The 24,834-nt window shown below is 42.5% G+C and overlaps 1 protein-coding gene and 1 non-coding gene across 2 annotated transcripts in view; one reads left to right on the forward strand and one right to left on the reverse strand.

Moving 5' to 3' along the window:
• VAT1L (vesicle amine transport 1 like) overlaps nucleotides 1–24,834 on the reverse strand; it is a 140,894-nt gene that overhangs the window by 115,093 nt on the left and 967 nt on the right. The window contains exons 2-3 of the mRNA XM_006087056.3: nucleotides 4,595–4,724; nucleotides 52–267 (exon numbers count right to left, since the gene is read on the reverse strand). Coding sequence (XP_006087118.1) covers nucleotides 52–267; nucleotides 4,595–4,724 — 346 coding nt within the window. The remainder of the gene's footprint in view (nucleotides 1–51; nucleotides 268–4,594; nucleotides 4,725–24,834) is intronic.
• Nucleotides 962–1,040, forward strand: LOC111825653. The gene has a single exon (XR_002828841.1). It is a non-coding gene; the product is annotated as a small nucleolar RNA SNORA15 (small nucleolar RNA).

The following is a 24,834-nucleotide window of genomic DNA, read 5'->3' on the forward strand; positions in this document are numbered from 1 at the left end:
ACTTTCACCAGCATGGCCTTGATGAAGAGGCATCACAAGCAGCCAACTTACCACGCCGCCACCAGCCGAGTGCACGAGCACAGACATCCCTTCTCGGAGGTTGGCGACTTCAAACAGCATCATGTAGGCTGTGACGAAGTTCATGGGGAAAGCAGCAGCCTCAGAGAAGCTCATGTCGTCGGGGATCTTGTAGACAAACTCCACGGGCGTGCAGACCACCTCTGCCCAGGCGTTGTAATTGACAAATGCCATGACACGGTCCCCGATCTGGGCATAGGGAAGCACAGGGTTAGTGGAGGTTTCTTAACCTTTTTGAGGTGTTTCTCAAAACACTCAATAATATGATGAAAATTATAGATTCCTTCCCAGAAAAAAAAAACAAATACCCTCAAATATGCACCCATCACCTGCCTCCCAATTTCAAGGCATTTTTGGATGCTTTGAAGCCCATCTATAAAACATTACCCAGGGACCATGGAGACCAGGTTCTTTACCCCTCTTCTCAAGCATAAATATACAGTGTGGAGCACATCGCACACCATGGAATGTTAGTGTCAGGTCATGTTATTAGCTCAACCTCTCCTCTAACCTCTCTGCTTTGGAGCTGAGACAAACTGAGCCACAAGAAAGGTTAATGGGCCGAGGCTAGGAGTAAAATCGACTCTTGTTTGTTCTCTGCCAACCCACATGGATGCTCTGACAGACTAGTACATTCTGGCCTTTGCATCAAAGGTTAGCAATGGGTTACCGATCACTGTGGACGGGAATGCGGTGCATCAGAAGAGCCATGTGAATTAAGTGGAGGAGACTTAACAAGAGCAACCAGGCTCAGAGGCAAACAGGAATATGCTATCGGGTGTGAGAACAACTATCATTTATTGGACATATATTATATGGCAGGCGTTGTCCTAAAAACATCGGATGTTTTAACTCATGTAATCTGTACAAAACCCCTATAAAGGCATGGCTAAGTACTGTGTTTTATTTATCAGTAGTTTGCATAGCCAAACACCATGCAAAAAAAAGGAAGAAAGAAAAAAGAAAAAGAGCAATCATCCTGTTAAAATGGTTATAATGGTATGCTAATTTTTTTCAAACCTTATCATTACTAAAGCAAAAAAAAATAAGTGAACCAATACTAATAGCTTGTAGGAGCTGCAAAGTGCTAGCTAAATCGAGCCATTCTGCTATTTATGTTAGTGGCTTGTACTATGACTTTCAAATGCAATACTCAAGTTGCTGTGGTCCTAATAAATTCTCAATAAATTAATGGCTTTCCTATACGTGTGTTGTCGTATATATATTTATAATGGATTCTACTGCTGTTTTAATTTCTTTGTAGCTCAGCATTTCTCTTCTATCCCTACTCAACAAACTGCAAAAGGCTCCTATGAGATGGGGTCTATAAGAATCCCATATTACAGATGAATGATGTAGACTTTAGACATTTAAATTGATGCAAAGAGAGATTAAAATATATGCCCAAGGTCATGTAACTAGAGAGCATCTGGACCAGGATTTGAATCTAGGAAGGCTGACTACAGATAAAATAATTCATTACACCTGAGATAAGGGCTACAAAGAAGACATAAAGTTATATAAGGTGTCCAGCAGTTGATCCTACAAGTCTGGGAATGTTAGTTTAACTCTTTAAATCTCAGTTTCCTCAGCTCTCAAATGGGTTTAATATTAGAAAGGGTTCTTATGAAGATTAAGTAACATAAAATGCATGCAATGCACTAGGCAGTATACATGTAAAATGAGGAAAGAGCAATCAGTGTTGACTTACAAAGAACAGATGGCTCTTTATCTCATGGAATTCACTGTTTAATGATCAAAAGCTAAATATAGACCCAGTAAACTTTATGAAACGGAAGGAGTAGCTGTCTAATTATGAAGCTGATGGAAAGGAGCGGCTGTCCCACTGGCAATGAGTGTCTTAATCCCTGAGAATGTGGAAGACCAAATGACGAATGTTGGGAATATCACCTTAAATGCAACGACTTGGGCCAGAGGATCACTGTGGTCTAACACTGGCTTCCTCTTCTGCACAGAATCATGAAAACTCAAAGATACAGACTCAGTACCTCAGAGTGGCTAATGGCCTCCAGTCAACATGGAGTGGAATGAAGAGTATTTCAACCACCTTGACAGTGAGGGTCACAGCCACCAGAGCAGGGCTGACTGCCTCCCTCTTTTCCATTTCATTATCAACTGGCAAAAGTGGCTAAGCCATCAGACCAGCCCCAGTCCCAGAGTCCAGAGGTAGGCAACTTAAAAAAAATCCAATTCATTTCATTATTTGATTCTGTTAAGAAAAAAATAGTCCTGGGTGATGGAGACCGAATTATTCCTTTACTGCTGTGCCTCTGGCAACAACTTTTCAAGCCTCTGTTGCAATCGATCAACCAGGAGAGCTATTAGTGTGCTGCTGCATGGAATTCATCTCTAATGTGATTGAAAATCTTAAATCAAAATTATAGAAGGAATTTCAGTATTGGCTTTCTCCCAAATCATCCCCTGACTGGAAACCTGTAGGTGGTGTCTTTTATTTGTGTCACTGAAAGTTACTGGAGGGAAGTGGGGGTGAAGGGTAGGTTGGACAATATGCACGCCAGAGCTAACTAGCGGAAGAAAGGTCATATATAGAAGGGAAAATATATATAATCAAGCAGAGTAAATCCTCCCTCTACACCAAAGTCAACAACATCCCTATCTGTTGTTATATTCTAAAATAATGGGTTATTTATCCAGTGCTCAGAACTGATAGAGTTAGTAGCATGACCTTTTCCTTTGGGACCCTATGGAGGAGTGAGGAGCAGATAATATTTCTTATATGCAGCAATTTCGGGGAGAGATGCTGCTGCTTCTGTTATATTGCTTATCTGGGGACAGAAAATGTAAAGTCATATACAAGAAAAGAAAAAGCACACATACTTCTTGCTCAACACTTTCCTGCTATATTATCTGAAAATCATGGACAAAAAGAATGAGGGTGAGACGATATTTCTAGACATTTATCATAATGAACTTGGAGCATAGTGATACTTTCAGAGTATACTGAGGCTCAGATGCACTGAGACTGATCCAAGTCAACTCCAAGGGCATTGTGGCATTGCATTTTATAGGATGTTTCTTCCTGCACTTAGTATTGCAGCATTTGCAGGTTGTGAGCACGGGCAAAGATCATGGGGGAGTGAAAATGCTCTGGTGACCCGAATCCAGGTTCTACTACTATGTGCCACCTTTTGGACTCCACAGAAAATTAATAAACCCTGCTGAACCTCATCTCTAAGGAGACGGTAACAATCTTTACTTCGCAGGGCTGTGGTGAGGCTGAAAAAAGATAACTTGCTCGTGTTTCTGGTTATGGTGGATTCTCAGATGCTAGCTGCATTCATGTCTCTCTGGGGAAGCACTTAGTTATAAGAGAGAGCTCTTGTACCTAATTTCCATTGGTTTTTCTGACTCCAAACTACTGCAATTTTGTGTGATTGATTTGCCCACAGTTTTCAGATTTTATAGACCAGATTCTAGTTTATTTGCATTATAATGGGAGAAAGAGTCCTATATCTTTTCACTGTTTAAATTTTTTATTATGGAAAATTTTGAACATGTATGGAAGTAGTCAGAATGATTTAATAACCCTCATTATCCACAGCTCTACTCCCAATCCATCAACCCATGGCCAACTCCGCCTCACTGTCAGGTACTGCTACCCTGTGGCTTTAAAATTTCACCCCAAACCCAGCCAGCGTGGTTCAGTGGTTGAGTGTCAACCTATGAACCAGGAGGTCATGGGCTCGATCTCCAGTGTAGGGTGTGCAGGAGGCAGCCAATCGTTGATTCTCATCATTGATGTTTCTCCCTCTCTCTCCTTCTCCCTTCCTCTCTGAAATCAATAAAAATAAATTTTTTAAAAATTTCACCCCAAGGTGGTAAGAGATCAACCAAAGGACTTGTATGCATGCATATAAGCATAACCAATGGACATAAGACACTGGGGGGTAGGGGAGGCCAGGGGATTGTCAAGGGCGGGGGAAAAAAAGGAGAAATATGTAATACTCTTTGTAATAATTTAAGCAATAAAAAAATATATTAAAAAAAAATTTCACCCCAAAATGCCATATCCCCACTGTCTAAAATAATGATTATAAATGATCACTTAAATGTATCAGTTAAGTAGATAGTTAACGGAATCAAAACATAAAAACATAGAGGCTATTTCTCCCCAACTTTTGTGTTTTATAATTGATTTTTGAGCCACAAGTGATGGGAAAGTGTGATCCATAGGTGGGAGGAGGGGGGGTATAGTTAAACCAAGGCCAAATACTCTTATTTAATAACTGTATAGTATGAATAGAGGGAATGACAAGATTTTCTCTGGTCACCAGACTGTTGCCAGGAGCACCCAGATGGTACATGAGACCTTTGGAAAGTTCTATCATTTATAAACATTGTTAATAAAACCAAGCAATAAGTCATCAATAACAATGCACATGATTGATTATGTCAAGCATTTTTGCATAATCTTTCATTATCTCAGTGGATTCCAGATTAATATTACTCTTTCAGTCAAAAGTCAGAATGTTACCTCATATCCTTTCACGCTGTCCCCCAGAGCTTCCACAATCCCCGAACACTCAAAACCTGGCACCAGAGGAGTCTTGGGAGGGTTGTCGATATTCCCTTGTCGCACCATCAAGTCAATGAAGTTTAAACCACTGTAATCAGCAAATGTGAAAAGAGAGAAATTCAAAATGAGATCCCAAAGCAAGCACTGGCATGACTTTTCTTCTCTTCCCTTCCCTACACATCTCTTACTCCTTCCCCCTATTCCTCTCTCCTTTCTTTCTCCTTTCTTTTTCCTTCTGGACAAGAGTGCCCAATAGTAACATCACTTAGCTCAATGTCGCCAATAAAGCAAAACTCAATTATCTCTATAGACAAGTAATGCTTTCCTGGCAGTTAAAATAGCCATTGCAGAATTTACACGCTAATTCAAAAGAAAGTCCCTTTACCCTCTCTCAGATCCAGCTTACTCTTACTTTAGAAATACATATTAACTAGCCAGGTCATTAGCCATTCTAGCACTTAATCATGGGTAGAAAATACACTAGGAAGAAGTTATAGGAAGACACATGGAAAGCAGCCAGACATAATGGCCATTAGCCAAACTAGGAGAAAAAAGACCTAATTTAAAAGGTCTCAAAAGAACCACACACTTCAACTATCACACGAACTTACATCAGCGAGGTGCCATAAACAGCACCCATAATGGTGAATATGAGTCATCAAGAGACGACATTATGTCCAGATGAAGGAGGGTGACTCGAAGAAGAGAGATCACAGGGATGGACCACGGGATGTAGGAATAATGGAGGGCTGGTTTTAAAATCTTTAGATATCTCTGGATGAGAGAAGTTATTCCATATTTTCTATCAACATATTACTTTTAAGATAAGAACATTATCGTTAAAGTATGTCAAAGTCATCACCTTGGAAAACCGTATACTTGATTGTAATGATGCTCTAAACTATATATATACATTTTTAATGTAATTTTATTGATTTCAGAGAGGAAGGGAGAGGGAGAGAGAGATAGAAACATCAATGATGAGAGAGAATCATTGATCAGCTGCCTCCTGCATGCCCCTTACTGGGGACTGAGCCCACAACCCAGGCATGTACCCTTGACCGGAATTGAACCCAGGACTCTTCAGTCCGCAGGCCGAGGCTCTATCCACTGAACAAACCAGCTAGGTCTAAACTGTATATATTTTTAAGAGCTACAATTGGGAGTTGCATTTAACACCCATTTACTAACTAAATGAGAAAACACATCCCGCTAAACATGTATTTTTTCCGCCAGATGTGGTTCTAATAGACTTCCTGGTTTTATAAACCACCATCTAAGAAAGAGTCGGGTTATAGATACCAAACTCCTTGGTCTGGCCCAACGCCCATTAACATCTGACCACAGCTTCTTTTCCAAGCAAGATAACTTGAACTAGCTCTTAAACACAGCGCACCTATTTCTTTCTTGGCCTCTTTAGAGCCAAGGAAGCATCTAATTCCACCTGGTCTTAACTCATCAGTTTGATCCATAGAGAGCGGGTATTGATGAGGAGGACAATTGCCTTGACAGGTACGTTCAAAAATCACCATCTTCTCAAGGGTTTCCTGCTCACAAAGCAGGCAAGTTTCACATGTTGTCCCACTGGAGTGCCTCTAGTGTGTGCCCTCCTTGAAAGCAGCTGTGTGCCTCCTATTCCTTTGCCTCCAGGATGCCTGGCACAGTAACATAGTGGGTACTCAAGGAACATCTGCTGAATGAGGGAATATTCCTGAATATTCAAAAGTCTGTGCTGCCGGTTTGCATACTACTTTTGAAAAGTGGCCAAGGGATGCTCAGAGAAATGGACATATTTCTGAAATGTGTGTGTGGATTTCCAAAGGTCAAACTTTGGAGGTTAATAGCCATTAGGATCATTTAGTAACCAAAGTGTTCTCCAGTAACATGGCCAGTTTCTAAAGGGCTTGGGGAGTCCTGGGCACAAATCCCAACTCCATCACCTTCTACCTGTGTAACCTTGGGTAAGTTACTTAACCTCTCTAAGCCTCAATGTCCTCTTCTGTAAAATGGAGGTTATGGTAATACCTATCTCACAGGGTTATGGGAAAATTAATGAGAGTTAATCATGTAAATGTGGTGCCACATACATAGTAAGTACTCAATAAACACTAGCCTTGAAATTTGCAACCTCTTTTAAGAAGGCAGAAGTATGTAATACAACTTAGTAAGACTCCATTAAACAAGGGTTAAAAATAGTTTCAGAACTGAAATGGGAAACCTTCACCTGTCTATAAGCTTCATTTCTGTGAAATAGCCCATTTCCTGACACCACCAAATAAACATAACTTAAAGGGAATTTCTATGTCCCAAATCAAACACTCCATCTCAGCACACTGTGTTTTTCCTTTGTGTGAAAATATATGATTTCCCCAGACCCTGATGGAGAAATGCCAGAAGAAGTTACTTGACAGTTTGGTAAACATGCCAGCCCCCAGGTGAAGGCATCATCATGCATACTCATTACCCTGTTCAATAGGGCTGCCTTCAATCTCCACCCAGAATGAAATGGGCACGGTGATGGTGAACTGAGAGCCAGCTACCCAATTCCAGGGAGAAGGACTAAAATTGACTGTGAAATCCTGTATCATCCTATTTGCTCACTGGGGTATGCAGTGATCCCATCAGGGTCATGGAAAATGCCACCCATCTTCAGGAAAAAAATGGAAGCAGTTATATCCTGGGGGACAGGGAAGGAGTCAGTGTTGTTTATCTCAGCACAAAGGAGAGTGAACAATTGTTGATGGAGTACCTTTCTGTAGGCCGGCCTTCTCATGGTGCCCGCCCACACCACCTCCTGATATGGATATAGTGAGCAGTTAGTGAGGGTTTGATTTGTGGCAGGAACTGTGCTCAGTGCGTTACTTTTGTTATTTATAACTCAACCACACTCCTATGAGGTATGAACTATCATACCTGTTTTTCAGATGAGGGACCTGAGTCTCAGCAAGCTTAAATAACTTAAGGTCACATCTTCAGAAACTGTCAAAGTCAGGATTAGAATTCGAGCGAATTCTAGAATCTGAGCCATTACACATAACATCGACTTCTTTGTGGGAACTTTACCCACCATCCTTGCTGAAGAAGCACGCCCAAGGCTCCATGTTTGTAGCTTATCTCTTTGACAGATGATTACACCAGTGGTGGACCCAATGTTGGAGGAGTGGCCATTCATAATCTAAGCCGAAACCATTCCTTAGCATGAAATAAAGGAACTGGATGTTCGCTCAAAAACTATGAATTGGGAAACATGCAGCAAGTGAACAACTTGTTATCAGGAAGCATGTCAAAAGATAGAATTGAGCTTGAGAGACCTAGTTGACTTGTGCTTTGGGGAAGCTAAGTGAAAACCCAGTAGGTAGAAGAATTAAAGAAAAGAAAAAACTTGAGAGCAGTAGAGTCAACCCAAAAACCTTCACCAGGGTCAGGCTTTACAGTTTTCACTGTTGTGACCAAGAATGGGAGGAACCAATCTCTACACATTGTGAGGCCCAGCCCTGGCGTGCCTCCTGCTCTCTGATTTCCGAGTTTTGTTGTAGTTACTGCACACGTCTTTATAATAGAACCTCTTAGTTTTGGCTATGTATGTGGTCTCTGTCTCATAAAACCAAAAGATATACATTAAAGCAAATACCACAATCAATAACCCTAAATCTTACCCAATGACCTCATTGTGTTTTCAGAAAAAAAAAAAACAGTATCATTGTTTAGAGATAATAAGTCATTTGCCCAAGGCCACACAGACAGTGGGCTCTGCTTAAAATATCAAAATTAAAGTTTAGAGAGGGAGAGATGCTTGGTGGTCATCATAAAAGACACTAACTTGGGATACTTATATCTATCTAGAAGCTAAAGTAAGGCAAGCTGGCCTTGGCCTCCATGTTTTCTGTTATCTATTACGATGAATGTTAACACTGTAAAGTCCCAGGGTTGCTTAGCTGTCTTCATGTTGTGTTCTACTGGAGTCTGCTAGTGTTCTGGTGGAGTTCATCTGCTAGAGTCTACTAGAGTCATCATCTCCCATGATGGTGATGCTACATGTGAGGCCTAAGGTATGAACTATTTTAATCTCTCTTTTCTGCAAGATAAAGGTGAGGCCTTGAGAAGATAAAGTACCTTGTGCAAGTAGGTACCAGATGTGGGATACAAGCCCTTTTTATATGACTTCCAAGCTTGAATTTTTGACTGCTAAGCTGTCATTCTATTATCCACGGTAGGCTGCTAGTTATTTTCCCCAACATTGTGGTTTGGGATCTGTTCATTTCTTTTGGATACTATAGCAATATCAAAGACACAAATGATTTCTTAAAGGATACCACTAAGTGGATGACAGAGATCAGATCAGCTGTAGTTTGTTAACTTTCCAATTTGAGATAAAATTGACCTAAAGGAGTTAAGCAAAGCAGAGACAAGTGGACATATACAGGGCTCCTTGTCTTTTATTCTTCTACTGAGGGCAAGGGTTCAAATGAAAGAATTTTAGATATCTTGCCATCTTCCTTCCTCAGGTTGTAGGTATCTTCAGCAGTGACCTTGGAAATCCAAACATTGACAGACCATTGGACAAAAAACAGTATGATAAAAATGTCCTTCAGGCAGCCTACTTCTGTACTGATGCAGACCATAGAGCCCCATCATATATTTTGATCTCATACTCAGTAGAAATCCCAAGTCTTGCCCCATCATTGATTTAATTAAGAGGTCGATGGCCAAAAAATTAACCTTCAGAAATTCATTGTTTTGCTTACTAAAGGGATACTGTTAAGCATATCGTTTGTTGTAATATATATTTACTTCTTCATGAAGACAGAGGAATTTTCTTTGAATCTCAGCACAAGGATTGGTTGTACAAATCTTACTTACAGGCCCAGTACAGTGTACTGATTATATTTCTTTTTTGCATTGGCTATTAGGAAGCTCCGAGCCAAATTTGTAGTGCCCCTCTCCCAAAATTTTAGGGCTTTAGTCATTCATTCTCTATGTTATCCTAAGACTCAACATCCTCTCAACTTTATGGATGCTTTTGAGTTTCCATTTTTAAAAGTCTTAAACTCTATTACAGTGGTTCTCAAATTTTACTGTGCATCAGAATTCCCAGAAGGGATTGTTAAAACACAGATTTCTGGGTCCCTGAGTTCCTGACTCATTAGGTCTAAGGTGAGGTCCAAGAATCTGCATGTCTAACAGATTTCTCGGTGATACTGCCACTGGTGGTCTGGTGACCACACAGAGAACCACCACCGCTGTATCATGTCTTTTTAAGCTACTTCAAATCCTTTTTGCAATGAGGTTAGATAAAAATTAATAGATGATTATTAAATAGATAAGAAAATGAAAAGCTCTCTCATGTCCACTAGGGCAGTTGAATTTTTTTATTATAGTCCAACGGATGATATGTACCCTTATTAAATGTGGTCTTATTAGATTAGGTTCATCATTCCAATTTGCCTAGCTCTTTCCTGAATCCTAAATTCTTTCATTCTTGGCTCTTCCTCTGGGATTTGTGTCCTTTGAAAATGTAGTTATCAGGCCATTGGCATGTAAGGCCAAGTTGCTGATGAAAGTATTAAATGGACTGTCACGTTCCTGGTTACTGAGGATGTTTGTGAAGATCATGCGATGTCATGGAGGGAATTTGAAACACAGGATTAGCTGACAGGTTTTAAGTTTCCTTGAATCATGCGCTCTTATGATTCTATGAACTATCTCTAAGACACTTTGAATTTATGTGTAATAAGTATACAGTAAGACCATGCGGCCTCACTCTTGGTGGGTAATGGCAGTGAATTGCCCTCCCCCCCCCAATAGCAGTAATTGCTGACCACATGGGACACAGCCTGACTGAGCCTCTAGTACAATTATCTTTCTGGATGCACGTCTGGATCCTCATGGCGTTTATTTTATTCTTATTTTTTCCTAAATGTGCACATCCTGGCCCCAACTCTGAGAGTCTCTTTAGCCCAGGCACACACTCTCATGTGCCATTAGGACTGAGAAAAACTGCTTTAGTAGCCCCATGTCAGCTGTGCATATGAAGAATGTCCAAGAAGAGATGAGCCATTTCTCACAGAGGGCTCTGTGACTGTGTGAGGGGCCCCAGGAAGCTAGCCGATATCTAGGAACCCCGTTCTAATTTCTCTGAGATGGACCAGCAGGAGAAAAGGAATTATCTGTGGCTAGTAATTATAATAGATAATATCTGTGGAGTGCTTACTATGTGTCAAGCACCATGTTAAGTGCTTTATAAGCATGATATAATATTTAATTTTCATGACAACCATATGGTGCTAAGAGGTAAATTATATTATGCACAAAATTGAGGCACATGGAGATTCACAAAGCCAAGGGGTGAACACAAGGGATGTGACTCCGGCGCCTTTGGTCTTGACTTCTGTACTTTGCTCTCCTTTTGAGAGACCATCACTCTGTTTCCCCAGTTGCAAAGAGCAGACTTCTCAACTCATCTGTCACATTGAACGCTTGCTGTATACTGAACACAGATTAGGTACTGGATATCCAAAGTTAACAGGGGCTCAAAATTCTCATGGGGAGATAGAACCAGAAAAGCCTATTACAGAGCTGTGATGAGGAGTTTTATGGAAGTGTAGGCAGAGGGCTCACACAACTCTCAGAGGATGTGCTAACACAAAACACTGACCCCCAGAACTTCCCCAAAGAATTGTCCTAGTGGTCCTCTGCAAACACCAGGGCCGAATTTCATTCTTAGCTTTAGCTTTCTGGCTCCTCAAGTAGGTTGCTTGACTTCCTTGATTCTTAATTTTCTCATCTTAAAAATGTAATAGTGACACACTCACCCTGGGGGGCGTTGGAGTGGATTTCATGTGACAGTACGTGTAAGACAGAGTGCCTCACACCGAATATTATCATCACCACCACTTCCTCCATCACTATCATCATTATCACACAAAGAAGGTGTCACAGGTCAGGTTCCCTGAGAAGCAGATTCTGAGACTGAGATTTGCATGCAGAAGGTCTAATAGGGAGGGCTGTATGGAACCACACCCTGTTTGGGTGTGATGGAATCTGGATTGGGTAGAGGGAGAAGTTGTAGCAGTAAAATGGACTCAATTTATCCACACAGAATTCAGAGTCAATATGGTTCCTCAAGTCTTCGTGAATCAAGACAAGGAGACTGGACCTTTGTACCCTTGCATCAGCTACTCATCAGATGAGAGCTGCCTGTGGGGGGTGGGGTGTGCAACCTTGGGCAAGGAAGACAATTAGTTCTTCAGGGGAGATGCAGCAACAAGCCCTCGGGAGCCATCACTCCCAGTAGCTGGGAGAATGAACAGCTGGGTCCTAAAAGGCTGTTCTGAGTGGTGTACTCAGTATCCACTACAAGAAGGGTGGTATGATCTCCCTTTCAAGGTGTCATTCCCTTGTGGTTACAGAGCAGTTGTAACTGATGGTGAATATTTACAGAGCTCCTTTGCACAGTAGTCCCTGATGACAAAGGTACTAGGTCAGCGGTTCTCAACCTGTGGGTCGCGACTCCTTTGGGGGTTGAACGACCCTTTCACAGGGGTCACCTAAGACCATCGGAAAACACATATATAATTACATATTGTTTTTGTGATTAATCACTATGCTTTAATTATGTTCAATTTGTAACAATGAAAATACATCCTGCATATCAGATATTTACATTACAATTCATAACAGTAGCAAAATTACAGTTATGAAGTAGCAACGAAAATAATGTTATGGTTGGGGGTCACCACAACATGAGGAACTGTATTAAAGGGTCACAGGTCGCGGCATTAGGAAGGTTGAGAACCACTGGTCTAGGTGATCTTATCACTAATGCTGGGAAGGCAGCGAAGAAAATGAGATCTTTAAATAGGGACCTGAAGGAATGAGAGGAAGGGGAAAAAGAGGAATTGAAGGGATCAAATAATCAAGGGATGGATGGAAACCAAGAAAAAAGAGAAGGGTAAAGGCAGATGAACTGTCAAAATGCATGCAGGAGTAGATCTTAGATGTGATCACACACAAAAGAAATGGAAACTGATGGGATGGAGGTGGTAGCTAACACTATGGTGGTAATCAATTTGCAATTTATAAAAGTATCAAAGCAACACATTCTACCCTTTAAACTTTCATATTATATGTCAGTTGTATCTCAACCCTTTTATAGGGTTTTATAAACAATTTTCTGTTATTAAAAAACAAACAAACATGCAGGATTGGTAAATCACTTGGGAAAACCCATGAAAAATACTAGCTCAGGGTTTTCTTTGTGTCTGTTGGAAGTCAGAGATTACAGAATGCTGGAGGAGACCTGGACATTGTGAGAACACCATCGCATTGCAAAGGCAGAATTTGGGATTCCCTCTGTTTGGTGAACATCTATGGCCCAGCAGCCACGGCAGCCTCTGCCAGCAGTAATAGAGCGAGAGGGCTTAGTGTGAGGCTTTGTTCTGAGCAAAAGCATCATGGAAGGTGTGTCCCTCTTTATTCTTCTCTAGTCTTGCTGCTGCTATATTCATCAGAGCATTTACCTCCAATTCCAAGCGGGGGCAGAGAGGCAGGTGTTTGAGTTATTCCCTCATTTCCCCAGAACTGAAGGTTTCCTTTTTGTTTGTTCATCTGAGCTGATAACTTGAAAATGCCTAAGGCAATAGGCACTGATCTTAAAAGACTTTGTTCCCAACTCTTTTCCTGTTTTTTTTTCCTTTTGGGTTTGTTTAAACACCTGTTTGTTATCTCAAGACTGTGAGAATAGAGTGATACAAATCTGCTCCTCATTGTCTAAATCAAGGACACCTTTTTTGCAAATCCCCAATGGCATCTGTCATTTGAGAACAGCCAGAATTGTCCTGGATGGACCTCAGGAGAGAGGTCACCTGCGCTCCATCCGAGGTTGGAGTGTGTGCTAAATACTCAGACCCTGGCTGCTCCATGGGTCATCATACTGGTCCTCTCAGTGTCTGGAAGTTCTCTGACATGGTCACTGTTTTTGTCACCTACCACTTTACTTTTTAAGTAAATGCTTATTATTGCCCCACCTGGATCCCTTTATCCATGAAATCTGGGCTGATGGCGAGGGCTAATCATTCTAGTTGTACAAGCCTCTTTTGTTCCCTCCAGGAGAGGAAAGATTCAGATCATACCTTTGAATTAGTATTCAAAACACCCTTCAGTAGTATTTCCAACATGGAACAAAGTGGCCAACGAAATAGATTGAGAATCTGAATATCACCAGCCAGTTTTCAACAGAAACTGAAAAGCATGGCACAGATGGGCCCAAAACAGGTTCTCCTTGATACCAAGATGACCCCCTTGATTTGGGGGCCTAGAGTCATTTATTTGTTCTTGGCCTCTCCTTGGGACACAGCAGGTAGTTAGTCCTAAGAAGGCTCCTAAAAAAGTTAAAATTTCTGTGCTCCATGTTAGATGTTGACCAAGTCATAGGCTTCAAATTGGTGCCTGGCAGTGATTGGTTATGCAGAACATTCGATCTACTTCCATTTAAATTCAGCAGACCTTCCATAGTTTGGGGCATGACACTAATGTTACAACTGTGACAATGACAACTCTGCCTCCCAAGAGTCCAGAGATAAACAAAGAAATGATTACATAGCATGACAGTTCCCCACAGGAGGTGGTACAAGGGTCAGAGTTAGCACAGAGAGGGCAGCTGTTGGCTCACTGTGCAGGAAGCATCCACAGGAAAGTATCACATAGGAATGGTGTGTCCTTTGCTCCCCAACCTCTCCAGCCTCACCCCACCTCTCCACGGAGGGGAAAGATAGTGTCAGACAATGCCTGACTTCCTACTGGAGACCCAGAGGGACGGTCCCCATAGAGAAACAGTCTATTTTTGCTATAACATGACAGTTATCTTGTAAGTCATTGCTGCTGATAAAAGCGTTTAGTAAAACAGTTGTTTCAATAGGAAAAATGGGGTTAAGACTAGGCAGCATTGCCTAAGAGAACACTTCACTGATGGAAATGTGTATGTGTGTGTGTCCAACATGGCGCCCACCAGCCATACGTGGTTACAGAACATTTGAAATGTGACTAGTGTGATTGAGGGACTGAACTTTTCATTTCAGTTAACTAATATCTACATTTATTAGCCTACAAAAGAGGCAGTCATTGAATCACTACCCTACTCTCTTCCCCATACACTACGAGCAACTCCCAAGGCAGAGTGCTTTAAAACCCATTGTTCAGAGTTCACTGCTTAGTACATTCTAGTCTTGCAAACAATGGTTCCTCCACTGAAGGAGTAAAGAGGAACATATGTAGGAGTGGTTCAAGCTCTTTTCTTCTTTCTTCTTGCTAACTTATCTCAGCCATGGTTGGCTGGCAGCCTTGTGTGTATGCTGCAAGTGGTAAGGGGGAAAAGGAAGGGCAAAGGCCTGCTTTGGGAAGAGCAAAGATTTACTCCTGAATGAGAAAAGAATAGTTGTGAAAGGTGAGCAGAGGTACAAAGAGGCGGCAGGGCAGGGGTTGAGAGTCTGGGAGAGTTGGAAGAGCACACGGAGACAGTGGAGGTAATAGGAGGCACTGGGGAGATGCAAAAGGAAAGTGTATTTTTGAGAAGTTTCCCTCCACAGCATGAATGGATCCAGCTTTTGTGTTTTCTAAAGGACCAAATAGAATTTGACAGTGCTTTTCAAGTATGTTGGAAGTTCAGCTTCTATTCAAGAGCAAATAGGCCCAGCTACATCAAGGTCACAAAAGGTGGAAACAGGAGGGGGGAAATAGGAAAAGAACAAATTGTTAAAAGAGCAAAAGGAAGAAGTTGAGTCTCTCATACGTGTTGCTGGCTGAGGGCAGAGACAGTTGAGGCTCCCAGGGGAGGAGAGGATGAAAATTGCCTCTGCTTTCTTTCCCATGAAGCAGCAGTCCCAGAGGCATAGGCCGTCTCCTCTGTGGTCAGACAGAGAAGGTTCTCAGGATCTGAAGGCAGATAAACCTGAAAGCACCATTTTGGGAAGGTGGGCACGTTGCTAGCCACGTTACACACCCCTGGTTCCGGTCCTGGCTGCCAAATGTTGAGTCAGAGTTTATTACAAGGTCCCTGATCAGAACAATTTTAGCAAGTTTAGCCAGGAGGATAAAGAGGATCCAATCACAAAGTCGCTCAGATGAATCATAGGAACTGCAGGTTTAATAGCATCTCATTAGCTGATTGAACTAGATGTGGCATAGATAAGTGAAAAGCAATTCTTTCTAATCTTAGACAAGGGATCTTTTTTTTTTTTTAAGGATGTCTATAACTTGATGGATAGTCTATTTAAAGGAGCGAGTGTGTCTGTGTTGGGAGGAAGGGCAGGGGGCTATGTAGAGTGCAGTTGGAAAGCCTCATCAGAGTTCACTGTAGAATTTGGATTGTCTCCGCCAGTGGGGCTGCCTCATCATATACATCTATTTGCATGAAGAGCAGGTAAGCCTTCTTAGGGAAAGGAAAAACCCAAAACTCATCCTAAGTGTGAGGTGGGGAATATAAGCCTGGATGAAGAAGCCTGTGGCAAAACAAGAGGAAGGCTTGACTCTGGGTGTGAAGTTGCCATGACTCAGTTCACCCGTCAGCTCCAGGGGCTGTGTCTAGGGCAGAGCAGTAAGAGGTGGGTGTACAGTGAGGGAAGATGTGGACTCTGGAGAGGAGAGACAAACCCTGGGTCACATCACAGCTCTCTGCCTTATTAGTGTGTGGTCTTTAACAAGCTCCCTCACCTCTTTGATCCTGTTTCTTTAGCTGTAAAAGGTTGGTATCATAGAAATTCCCCTAATACACCTAACTCAGTACTTGTGGCACACAGAGAGTACTCGATAAAGGTCATTATGATAATAATGATGATAAATAATTAATGCCAAGACTTTCATTATTATTAATTTGATTAGCCTAAGAAGGAGGCCTATTAAATATACATTGCTTTGCAATCTGTGTTGGGTGGAAAGGGCACCAGAGCCCAAGCAGAGGGCCAACCTGGAGTGGAGAGGAAGTGGGAAAGTCATTCATGGCTTCAGTGTACGGTAGGAGGAGCAGAACAAGCAACAGGAGAGGGCCAGAATCAATGGGAACCAGGAGAACTGTTCGGAGCGCTCATGCAATAGCTTCTGGGAAACCTTTGCAACTATTGGGAGATGTTGAAGGGTGGGGTCCTGATACCTACACAGAAAGGTAGGGACAGAGTCATGGACATATGGTTTGTTTTAAAATTGTTTTCCCTCCAAGAGTTTGAAGTATTTATTTTCTAGTGCCAAGAAGGAAGCTCATTGCAGTAGGGGCGCCTGAAGCTAACTTGCGAGGAAAGAAAAGAGAAAAAAGATGGAAAGAAAAGAAAGGGGAGAGCCAAGAATTCCAGCAACAAGTGCATCGTGGTGGCCAGGAAGGCCAAAATAAAGAAAAAAGAAGTCAGGACAGAACTGATTGGTCTTCTGTTTAAATATCTCTAAGCTTGGCCCAGTTTCTGGCACACAGTAGGAGCACAATGCATTTGGGGTTTTTTTCCTCTCCTGTTTTTTCAGGAATTCATCTGGATCTTCTTGCTTATATCATGGTATAGTGAGACATCCTATCTGGGCCACTTCTTTTTTTTTTTTTAGTCCTCACCAGAGGATATGTTTTTATTAACTTTTTTAGTGAGGGGGGGGGGAGAGAAAGACATCAATGTGAGAGAGAAACATAGATTAGTTGCCTCCTGTATGCTTGTGATGTACAAGACAATGCTCCAACCAACTGAGCCATCTGGCCATGTCTGGGCCTCTTGATGCTAAGGTCTTATACCCTTTGGGGGAGATAAATGGGGTCTGAAGAGAAAACTTTATGAAGTAGAGAGGAATTTTCTAATGTCCTATTTCTTTGCATCTTCTCTCCACCATCAATATATATTGGTCATATACTACGTGACAGAGATCTTCATTCATTCAACAAATATTAAATGTGCCAACATCATTGCTAATTACTTAAGATACATTATATTTTATAGTCACACACACACAAAATGTGCCCCATAGTCATTATTATATCCACTGAGTATGGGTATAATTAATAATTGCTAATATTATCAGAGCCAAGATTTGAATCCAGTTTGGGTGTATAGTCTTGTCCAAAAAAAAAAATCATTATCATTCCTCTCACAGAAGAGAATTATATTGCACTACGCTCTGGGGACTACAACTGTTTAGAGAAGTCAGGAGGAAGGGGACCCAATGCTTTTACTTGCCAAGGGGGTTCATGACTCCAGACCAATGGTGGGGATGAGGCTTGGCTAGCGGGTCAAGAGTCACTCACAGAAGGAGATTGAAGTCAGAAGCTCACTGCATGCTTTCATCAAGAAAATATCACATTCAATGATGAAACATCCCCTTTGACTGGAGTATCTATTTTTATCTCCTGGGCCTTCAGACATTAAATTTACTCATTTTAATACCATGACTCCAGCCAGTTTTCTGTGTGAGATCACACACATAGGAATCAAGCTAATTTGAAATTGCACTCCTGCTGCCCTTTCTTGTGAAGAGTCTCTTCTTGTTTCAAATTGAACTTTTCCTTCTATGACAAATGCCAAGATGCCATAAAAGATCCCTATTAAGAATGAGAAGTGCCAGGAACTTGGGGCCATGAGGTGCTATTTTCCCATGCCTGGGTGAGCTCTGTTGTCAGTGTTGAATGTCAGTGATGTGCCAAAAAGTCATAAATTTTGGTTCCTTTGAATGAGAGTGAACCAAAGTCCAGAGGCTGGACTATGTATGGACACCTGAGTATCAGAGAAACCTTTGCTGCCAATCATCAGTGGGTATGCAGGCAGCTGGTGTGACGGTAGCAATAGATCAGTTCAAATTCATTCCCAACCCTGGGAATGCAATTCAAAAGCCAGCACCCTATGCAGTTTGGTGGGAGGATAAGGACTAAGTGGATGGCAGCAAGTCCTCATTCTGTCTTTTGGAGCTCAAGTGACTTAGGAAGGAAAATAACCTTTATTGAGCACCTACAGTGTGCAAGGAATAGTCAGGACTTTCACGGACTCTCAGCTAGTCTTCAGTCAGGACTTTCATGGACCCTTCAGTCCACAGGCCGATTCTATCCAATGAGCCAAACCAGCCATGCCCTTGCTGGTTTGGCTACCTGGATAGAGAGTCGGCCTGTGGACTGAAGGGTCTCAGGTTCGATTCCAATCAAGGGCACATGCCCGGGTTGTGGTCTCTACCCCCAGTAGGGAGTGTGCCGGAGGCAGCCAATCAACGATTCTCTCTCATCATTGATGTTTTTATCTCTCTCTCCCTCTCCCTTCCTCTCTGAAATTAATTTTAAAAATTAAAATAAAATTTTGTGGGTATTATTACCAAGGTGATGATACAGGCAAGTAGAAAGTGTTATTTGCTTGTGATCACACAGGCATGGTGAGCAGAGTGAGCCTGCAGTCAGATCTGTTGAAGCTTCTCACTATTTGCTCTCATCTCTGAGTCCCAATGTCCTCTTTTAGGAAGGAAGGACAATATGCCCATGGGGTTGAGGGAGTCAGATGAAAAATGGGCAAGAATATTAGCTCTGTCCCTGCAAAGATGCTGCAAGTGGCGGGTAGAGTGGGCATGATCATCAGTCACCATTCCCTTTGCCTATCATGAGCCACCTGCCATTGGTTTCCGTCTAGTGACTGATAATGAAGATCAGGCAGATATTTATGGGAACCTACTCTAAGTCAGATGTTCTACACTTTCCTTTTTGATGAAATAGAAGAATCACTGATTCTGGGCTTCCTTTCGTCTTTGACTTGCAGGGAGATGAGAAGTCCATCCCTTTATTGGCCGAAAAACAGACACTGTGACCATCCCCAGGCCTCACCAGTGAGGACAGAGTTAAAGGGAGCATGCAAACTTCAATGAATAAGAAAGAACCCTGAGGTAGCATCTCCATCTTCCCATCACCAAATGGGGCTCAGTGTGACTCAGCAGAGTCATCCTTTCCTGTCAAATCCTGACATCTCCATCCAACACAGAGTGATTCCGAACACTTTCTTCCCATGTCTGTGCCAGGGTGGCTCCTGGCTTGGGTATTAGACACACGCCAAGCAATTTCTCAGTTTTACAAACATCTGTGCCACTTAACCTCATGCACTCCATTTGTTTATTTCATAAACACAGGGAAGATCATATTGGCTGCATTTCCTTGGATTGACCTGTCAGTGACAGTTCAATGCTCTGTTGTTTGGGGTTTTCCTGTGCTCAGGTTGCCAGTGTAGCAATAGCCCAATTGAGGCAAAGGGGTCAGAAGAAAGAGCTAGAATGCCTCGAGTGGGTCTCAGGAGTGGTGATTGGGTTTAATGAGCATGGGTAGTCTGGGTCAGCAGGCATGGCAACTTGATCCTTGATGAGTCCCAAGAACATCCCATACCTCAGAAATGGAGGGAGGGGAAGTGGGTGTGATGCAGAAACATATTTTTTTAATTGTTTTCTTTTTTAAAAAATGTATTGACTTCAGAGAGGGAGGGAGAGGGAGAGAAAGAAAGAAACATCAATGATGAGAGAGAATCATTGATCAGCCGCCTCCTTCACACCCCACTCTGGGGATCAAGCCCACAACCCAGGCATATGCCCTGACCAGGAATCAAATAATGACCTCCTGGTTCATAGGTAGATGCTCACCCACTGAGCCTCGCTGGCCAGGTGAAACACATTTCATTTGGAGGGTGGAGGCAAGATGGCACTGTACAATTTTGAGTCTTATTAGTTAACACTTCTCTCTCTGTATTCCTGATTCCAGTCTTTGTGTCTGTCTATCTGTGTTCTTGGTTCCTCTCTCTCTCTCTCTCTCTCTCTCTCTCTCTCTCTCCTCTCTCTCTCTCTCTCTTCTCTCTCTCTCTCTCTCTCTCTCTCTCTCTCTCTCTCTCTCTCTCTCTCTCTCCCTCTCCCTCTCCCTCTCCCTCTCCCTCTCTCTCTCTCTTGCCTTTGTCACTATCTCTCTGATTTTCCAGCTCCCAAATGTAAAGCATCCAGGAACAAGGCAGAACTTGGATTATCATGCCACTCTTCCATTTAGCAGTTAGTGATCTTGACATGCCTCTGAATGGCAGTTCCCCATCTTTAAAATGGAGATACCAATACCAATCTTGTTGAGTTGCCATTAGGATAAAATGAAACAAAGAGTATATTACAGGCAACTCAGTTCCTGGCTCATAACAAGGGTTCAATAAATATTAGTTCTTTCTCATATCTCTAATATAATTTACCCTCATGATATATAGGATCCCATCAATCTGTTGGCTTTCCTCTAGAGTGGCCTGCCCTCAGCCCATTTTCAGATCAACCAATGGAGCCATGACTGGCTGGAACCATTTTTCATCCAATTGGTCTCATTCCAGCAGTTTCATGAAGCCTCTTGCTGTAAATCAGTCTGGGAAAATAAACGTCCCCAATCCATTAGTGCCTTTCCACCACAAGCCAATTTGAGCCACAAACCAGACAAGGCTTGTTAATGGCCACTTAAAAACATTCCTGAAGCCCCACCTGGGACCCTCCGCCCCAGATTCTACTAGCTCCTTCCCCAGAGAAGCTCTACTGTGACAAGACTGCTCACAGCAAAGGCATCGATCCGATCCTTATCAGTTAGGAGGGACCATGCTCCTGTAGTCCCAGAACAATTATTTTAATGCCCCTTTCAAAAGAGTCCCAGTGTGAATGAGAAACTATAGACGGTGTCTATGGAAACCAAAAATAATAGTTTAAATATTAATCGCTATCATCTATTGACCACTTGCTATGTGCCAGGCATCATCAGAAAGATCTTCATGCATAGTATCTCATTTAGACTCCATTACAACACTATGAAGGCAGGTGCTATGTTTATCTCCATTTTATAGGAAACTCAAGTTTAGAGGAGTAAGAACATGTTCAAGGTTAACCATCAGTGTAGAGGGCACGCTGTCTGTGCTTCACCCCATCCCTTTTACTAGGCAGTGCACCCATCCACCACCTGCTGGGAGTGCTGGTTGTTCCCTCAGAGCAGTCCCCTTCCCTGCTTCCCCACTTCCAAGGGGGACTACCTCTGCTTGAAAGGTTACATGCCCTAACTCAGGAAGTAGCCCCAGTCCAAAACTAACTGAAGAAAGTGGGAAGGATAAGCAGTGTAGGGGTACAGAATGCTTCTCCCGTTGCTTCTAGGTCAGATTAGCTCTGTGGTACAAGTCATGCTCCAGAACTCCTGATGGGATCCAGCTGAAACCAAATCCTTACTTAGCTTCTTTCCCTCCCCTGCCCTGCTCCTCTTGCTCCCATTTTCCTGCAAGCACCCTCAATCAGCCACTTAAAAATACATCCCAGTCTCAGGCTCTGCTTCCAGGGACCAGGCCTAAGACACCCCGTTAGCAAGTGGCAGAGCTGGGACTCGTGTCTAGGAAGGTCTTACTCATAATCATTAAGCAGATGTGACATGATAGTGCCTAATTATATACATGATTAAAATGATAGCCTCCAAGTTATCAAGGCACCAAGAACCGTGTCATATACACATAGCTATGACAATAAAAATGACAACAGCCACAACAGTAGCTACGGTTCACTTAGTGCCAACTGTGGGCCAGTCTCTTTCCTGCATCTGATCCTCTCAACACCATGAAGTTCATCTTATTATCCCCATTTTGCGGTTGAGGCATGGAAAGCTCAGAGAAGTTAAGAGATTGGTCCACAGATAGAAAGTGGCGGGGCTTTGCCTTCCATCCAGGCCCATCTTTCTCCAAAGGCATCGTGCTTCTTCAGTTTAGCTGCTTAAATCACTTGCCATGTAGCTTGTTCAATGAATGGTTGATAAAATGAGTTCCCCATCAGAGCTAATGTTCTTGTAACAATTTAGACAGAAAACTCTCCCATCCCTCCTTGAGTTGGTTCTTTTTGAGCTGTATTTGACCATCATGTCTCTACTTTAGAGGAAAAGCCATTTTACTCTGGAAACAGCCACAGAGCATTCCCTTAAGCCAGACATAAAAAGATCAAAGGAGCTATATTCACAGAAAGAGGGAAAGCAAGCTTACATGCCAGAGGTCTGGAGAAGTAAATCACATTTCTTGTGGCTTTACCATGGAGAGAGACAAAATAGAATAAAAGGAAAACAACAGAGTTTTAAGGAGAGACAGACCAGGATTCAAATCCTAACTCTACTGTCTGTGTGATGTGTTTTGGCAAATTACTCAACATCTCCAAGCCCCAATTTACTCCACCATGAATACCTATCTCAGAGGGACATAAGTGAGAGGGTGTAAATGAGATATGTAATATGTATTCCCCCTACCCCTTCTCTTTCATTCCCACCAAATTTATACAGAAACCAACTTGGACATTCATTCTGAATACCTGGTCTTAATACTAGTTCAGATGAATTATGCTTTATTCCCAAGCATAACGCTTATCCATTAAAAATAGCAGATAAAAGGGGGACCTTCATCCAGGAGGCCATCCACTGATTCATAAAAATACAGAATGAGTCATCCTGGCTCTCAAGGCTACACTTACAATCAATGGGCATCTTTGGCCAGCCAATCCCAGCCCAGTGGAGGAGGAAGGGCCCAGCAGGCAATCTTCACAAACCTATTCCTATCCCCCCTTGCAAAACAGATGAACTCTGCTTCCAGCTTGGAGAAATGGGAATGAATCTGGGGCCTTTGCAATACTCTATTCCAAATGCCCCCAGCCCTGCCTGGCTTTCTGAGCAACTGGGGTGAAGGATCTACAGTGGTTGCCGTGTGTGTGTGTGTGTGTGTGTGTGTGTGTGTGTGTGTGTGTGTACACATGCATGCAGCTCTAATGAAGAACAGGATTGTGTATCTGGCTTTGAAAAATCAATCTCCTAGCTTTCATCTTGACATTTATTATCTCAAAATGCCTCAGCGCCTGTCAGCATTTATGCATTTAGCATAAGGCTAGAGAACCCAGACCTATTGACACTACAGAGGATAGCCTTTTCTTCAAAAAGTAGCTTCAACATTTTCACTCCCTGGATACATACTCGGACAGATTCCTAGAACCCAATCGCAATTTGGATGGAGAGTCATAAATTACACCTATGTATACACATACAAACACACACACACACACACACACACACACACAATATTTTTGATTGGTAGTAATGGAAGGTGAATTATCAATATACATGATTTTAATCTTACTAGGCAGCCATTCTTCCATTAGCAAGTAAAGAAAAGTAATGATGCAACAATCCCCCTCCAAGCATTTTTTCTCGATGCATTCATTCATCGATAATTTATTTAGGATGTACTATGCCTCGCATTGGGGATTTATCTGTGAAAAGGTCAGACATAAGCTCTGTCTTCAGGGATCAATCAGTTTGGTCCAGTCAAGAGTTAACAAAATAGAACTATATAGGAGTCCCAGTTTGCAAAAGCCTCTTTCCTTGCCCTGAATTCCCCAGGGAGAGGCCCAGCCCAAGAGTCCTGTTTAGAGTCAAGCATGACCAGCTACATATATGCAGAGCCAGCCAGAGACCAGTCCCTGCTTCTCTCACCAGCTGCCTTCCACTCTGGCAAATGAAACCTGCACCTGCTCTCAAAGTAGCAAGGCAGGGGGATCTCCTTTGCCTTTGCCTTTCTTTTCTTTTTTTCTTTTTTTGCCTTAGATATGGTCCCAGGTTCTGGGAACCATTGAGCTGACTGCTGTGTTAAGAATCAGTGTCTGTTGTGGGATTTAAAATATATAGATGGGAAAGGATAGGCCATCTGACAGTGCTAACAGCAAGTTCCCCTGAGGAGCTTCCCAGGCTGCTGCATACGGAACTCAGTTGGGTCCAGGAAACACTCCAGGTGAGCCCTCCCCCGAGAACTGCAGGGGAATGATCCTATAGTGACAGCAGCCAGAGAGTCTTACACACACCACTTGGCATCGGTGTGGTTCCGAGGAAGTTCTCCCAAGAGGAGTGGGGAATGGATGATCACTCACATTGATGAGTCCATCCGAGACAGGAGCGGGAGTTCGGTGAAGATTAATCAGGTTTGCGATTTTTCTTCTTTCTAAGACTGACACAGATGCGATCGGCGGAAGAGGGAGGGTTAGGCTTCAGGCTTGAAATCCCCATGCGTCCTTCTCAGGGATGCTTACCCTAGTGATAGTATCTAACAGTAAATTTTAGTTCAAGGTGTTGTACAATAGAAGCCTAAGAAGGCAAGGCGAACAGGGCTGCTTATTTCTATAGCGAAGCAGTACCTTAACCGCTCTTT

The sequence above is a fragment of the Myotis lucifugus genome, unplaced genomic scaffold (assembly GCF_000147115.1).
Source record: "Myotis lucifugus unplaced genomic scaffold, Myoluc2.0 scaffold_35, whole genome shotgun sequence".
NCBI lineage: Eukaryota > Metazoa > Chordata > Mammalia > Chiroptera > Vespertilionidae > Myotis > Myotis lucifugus.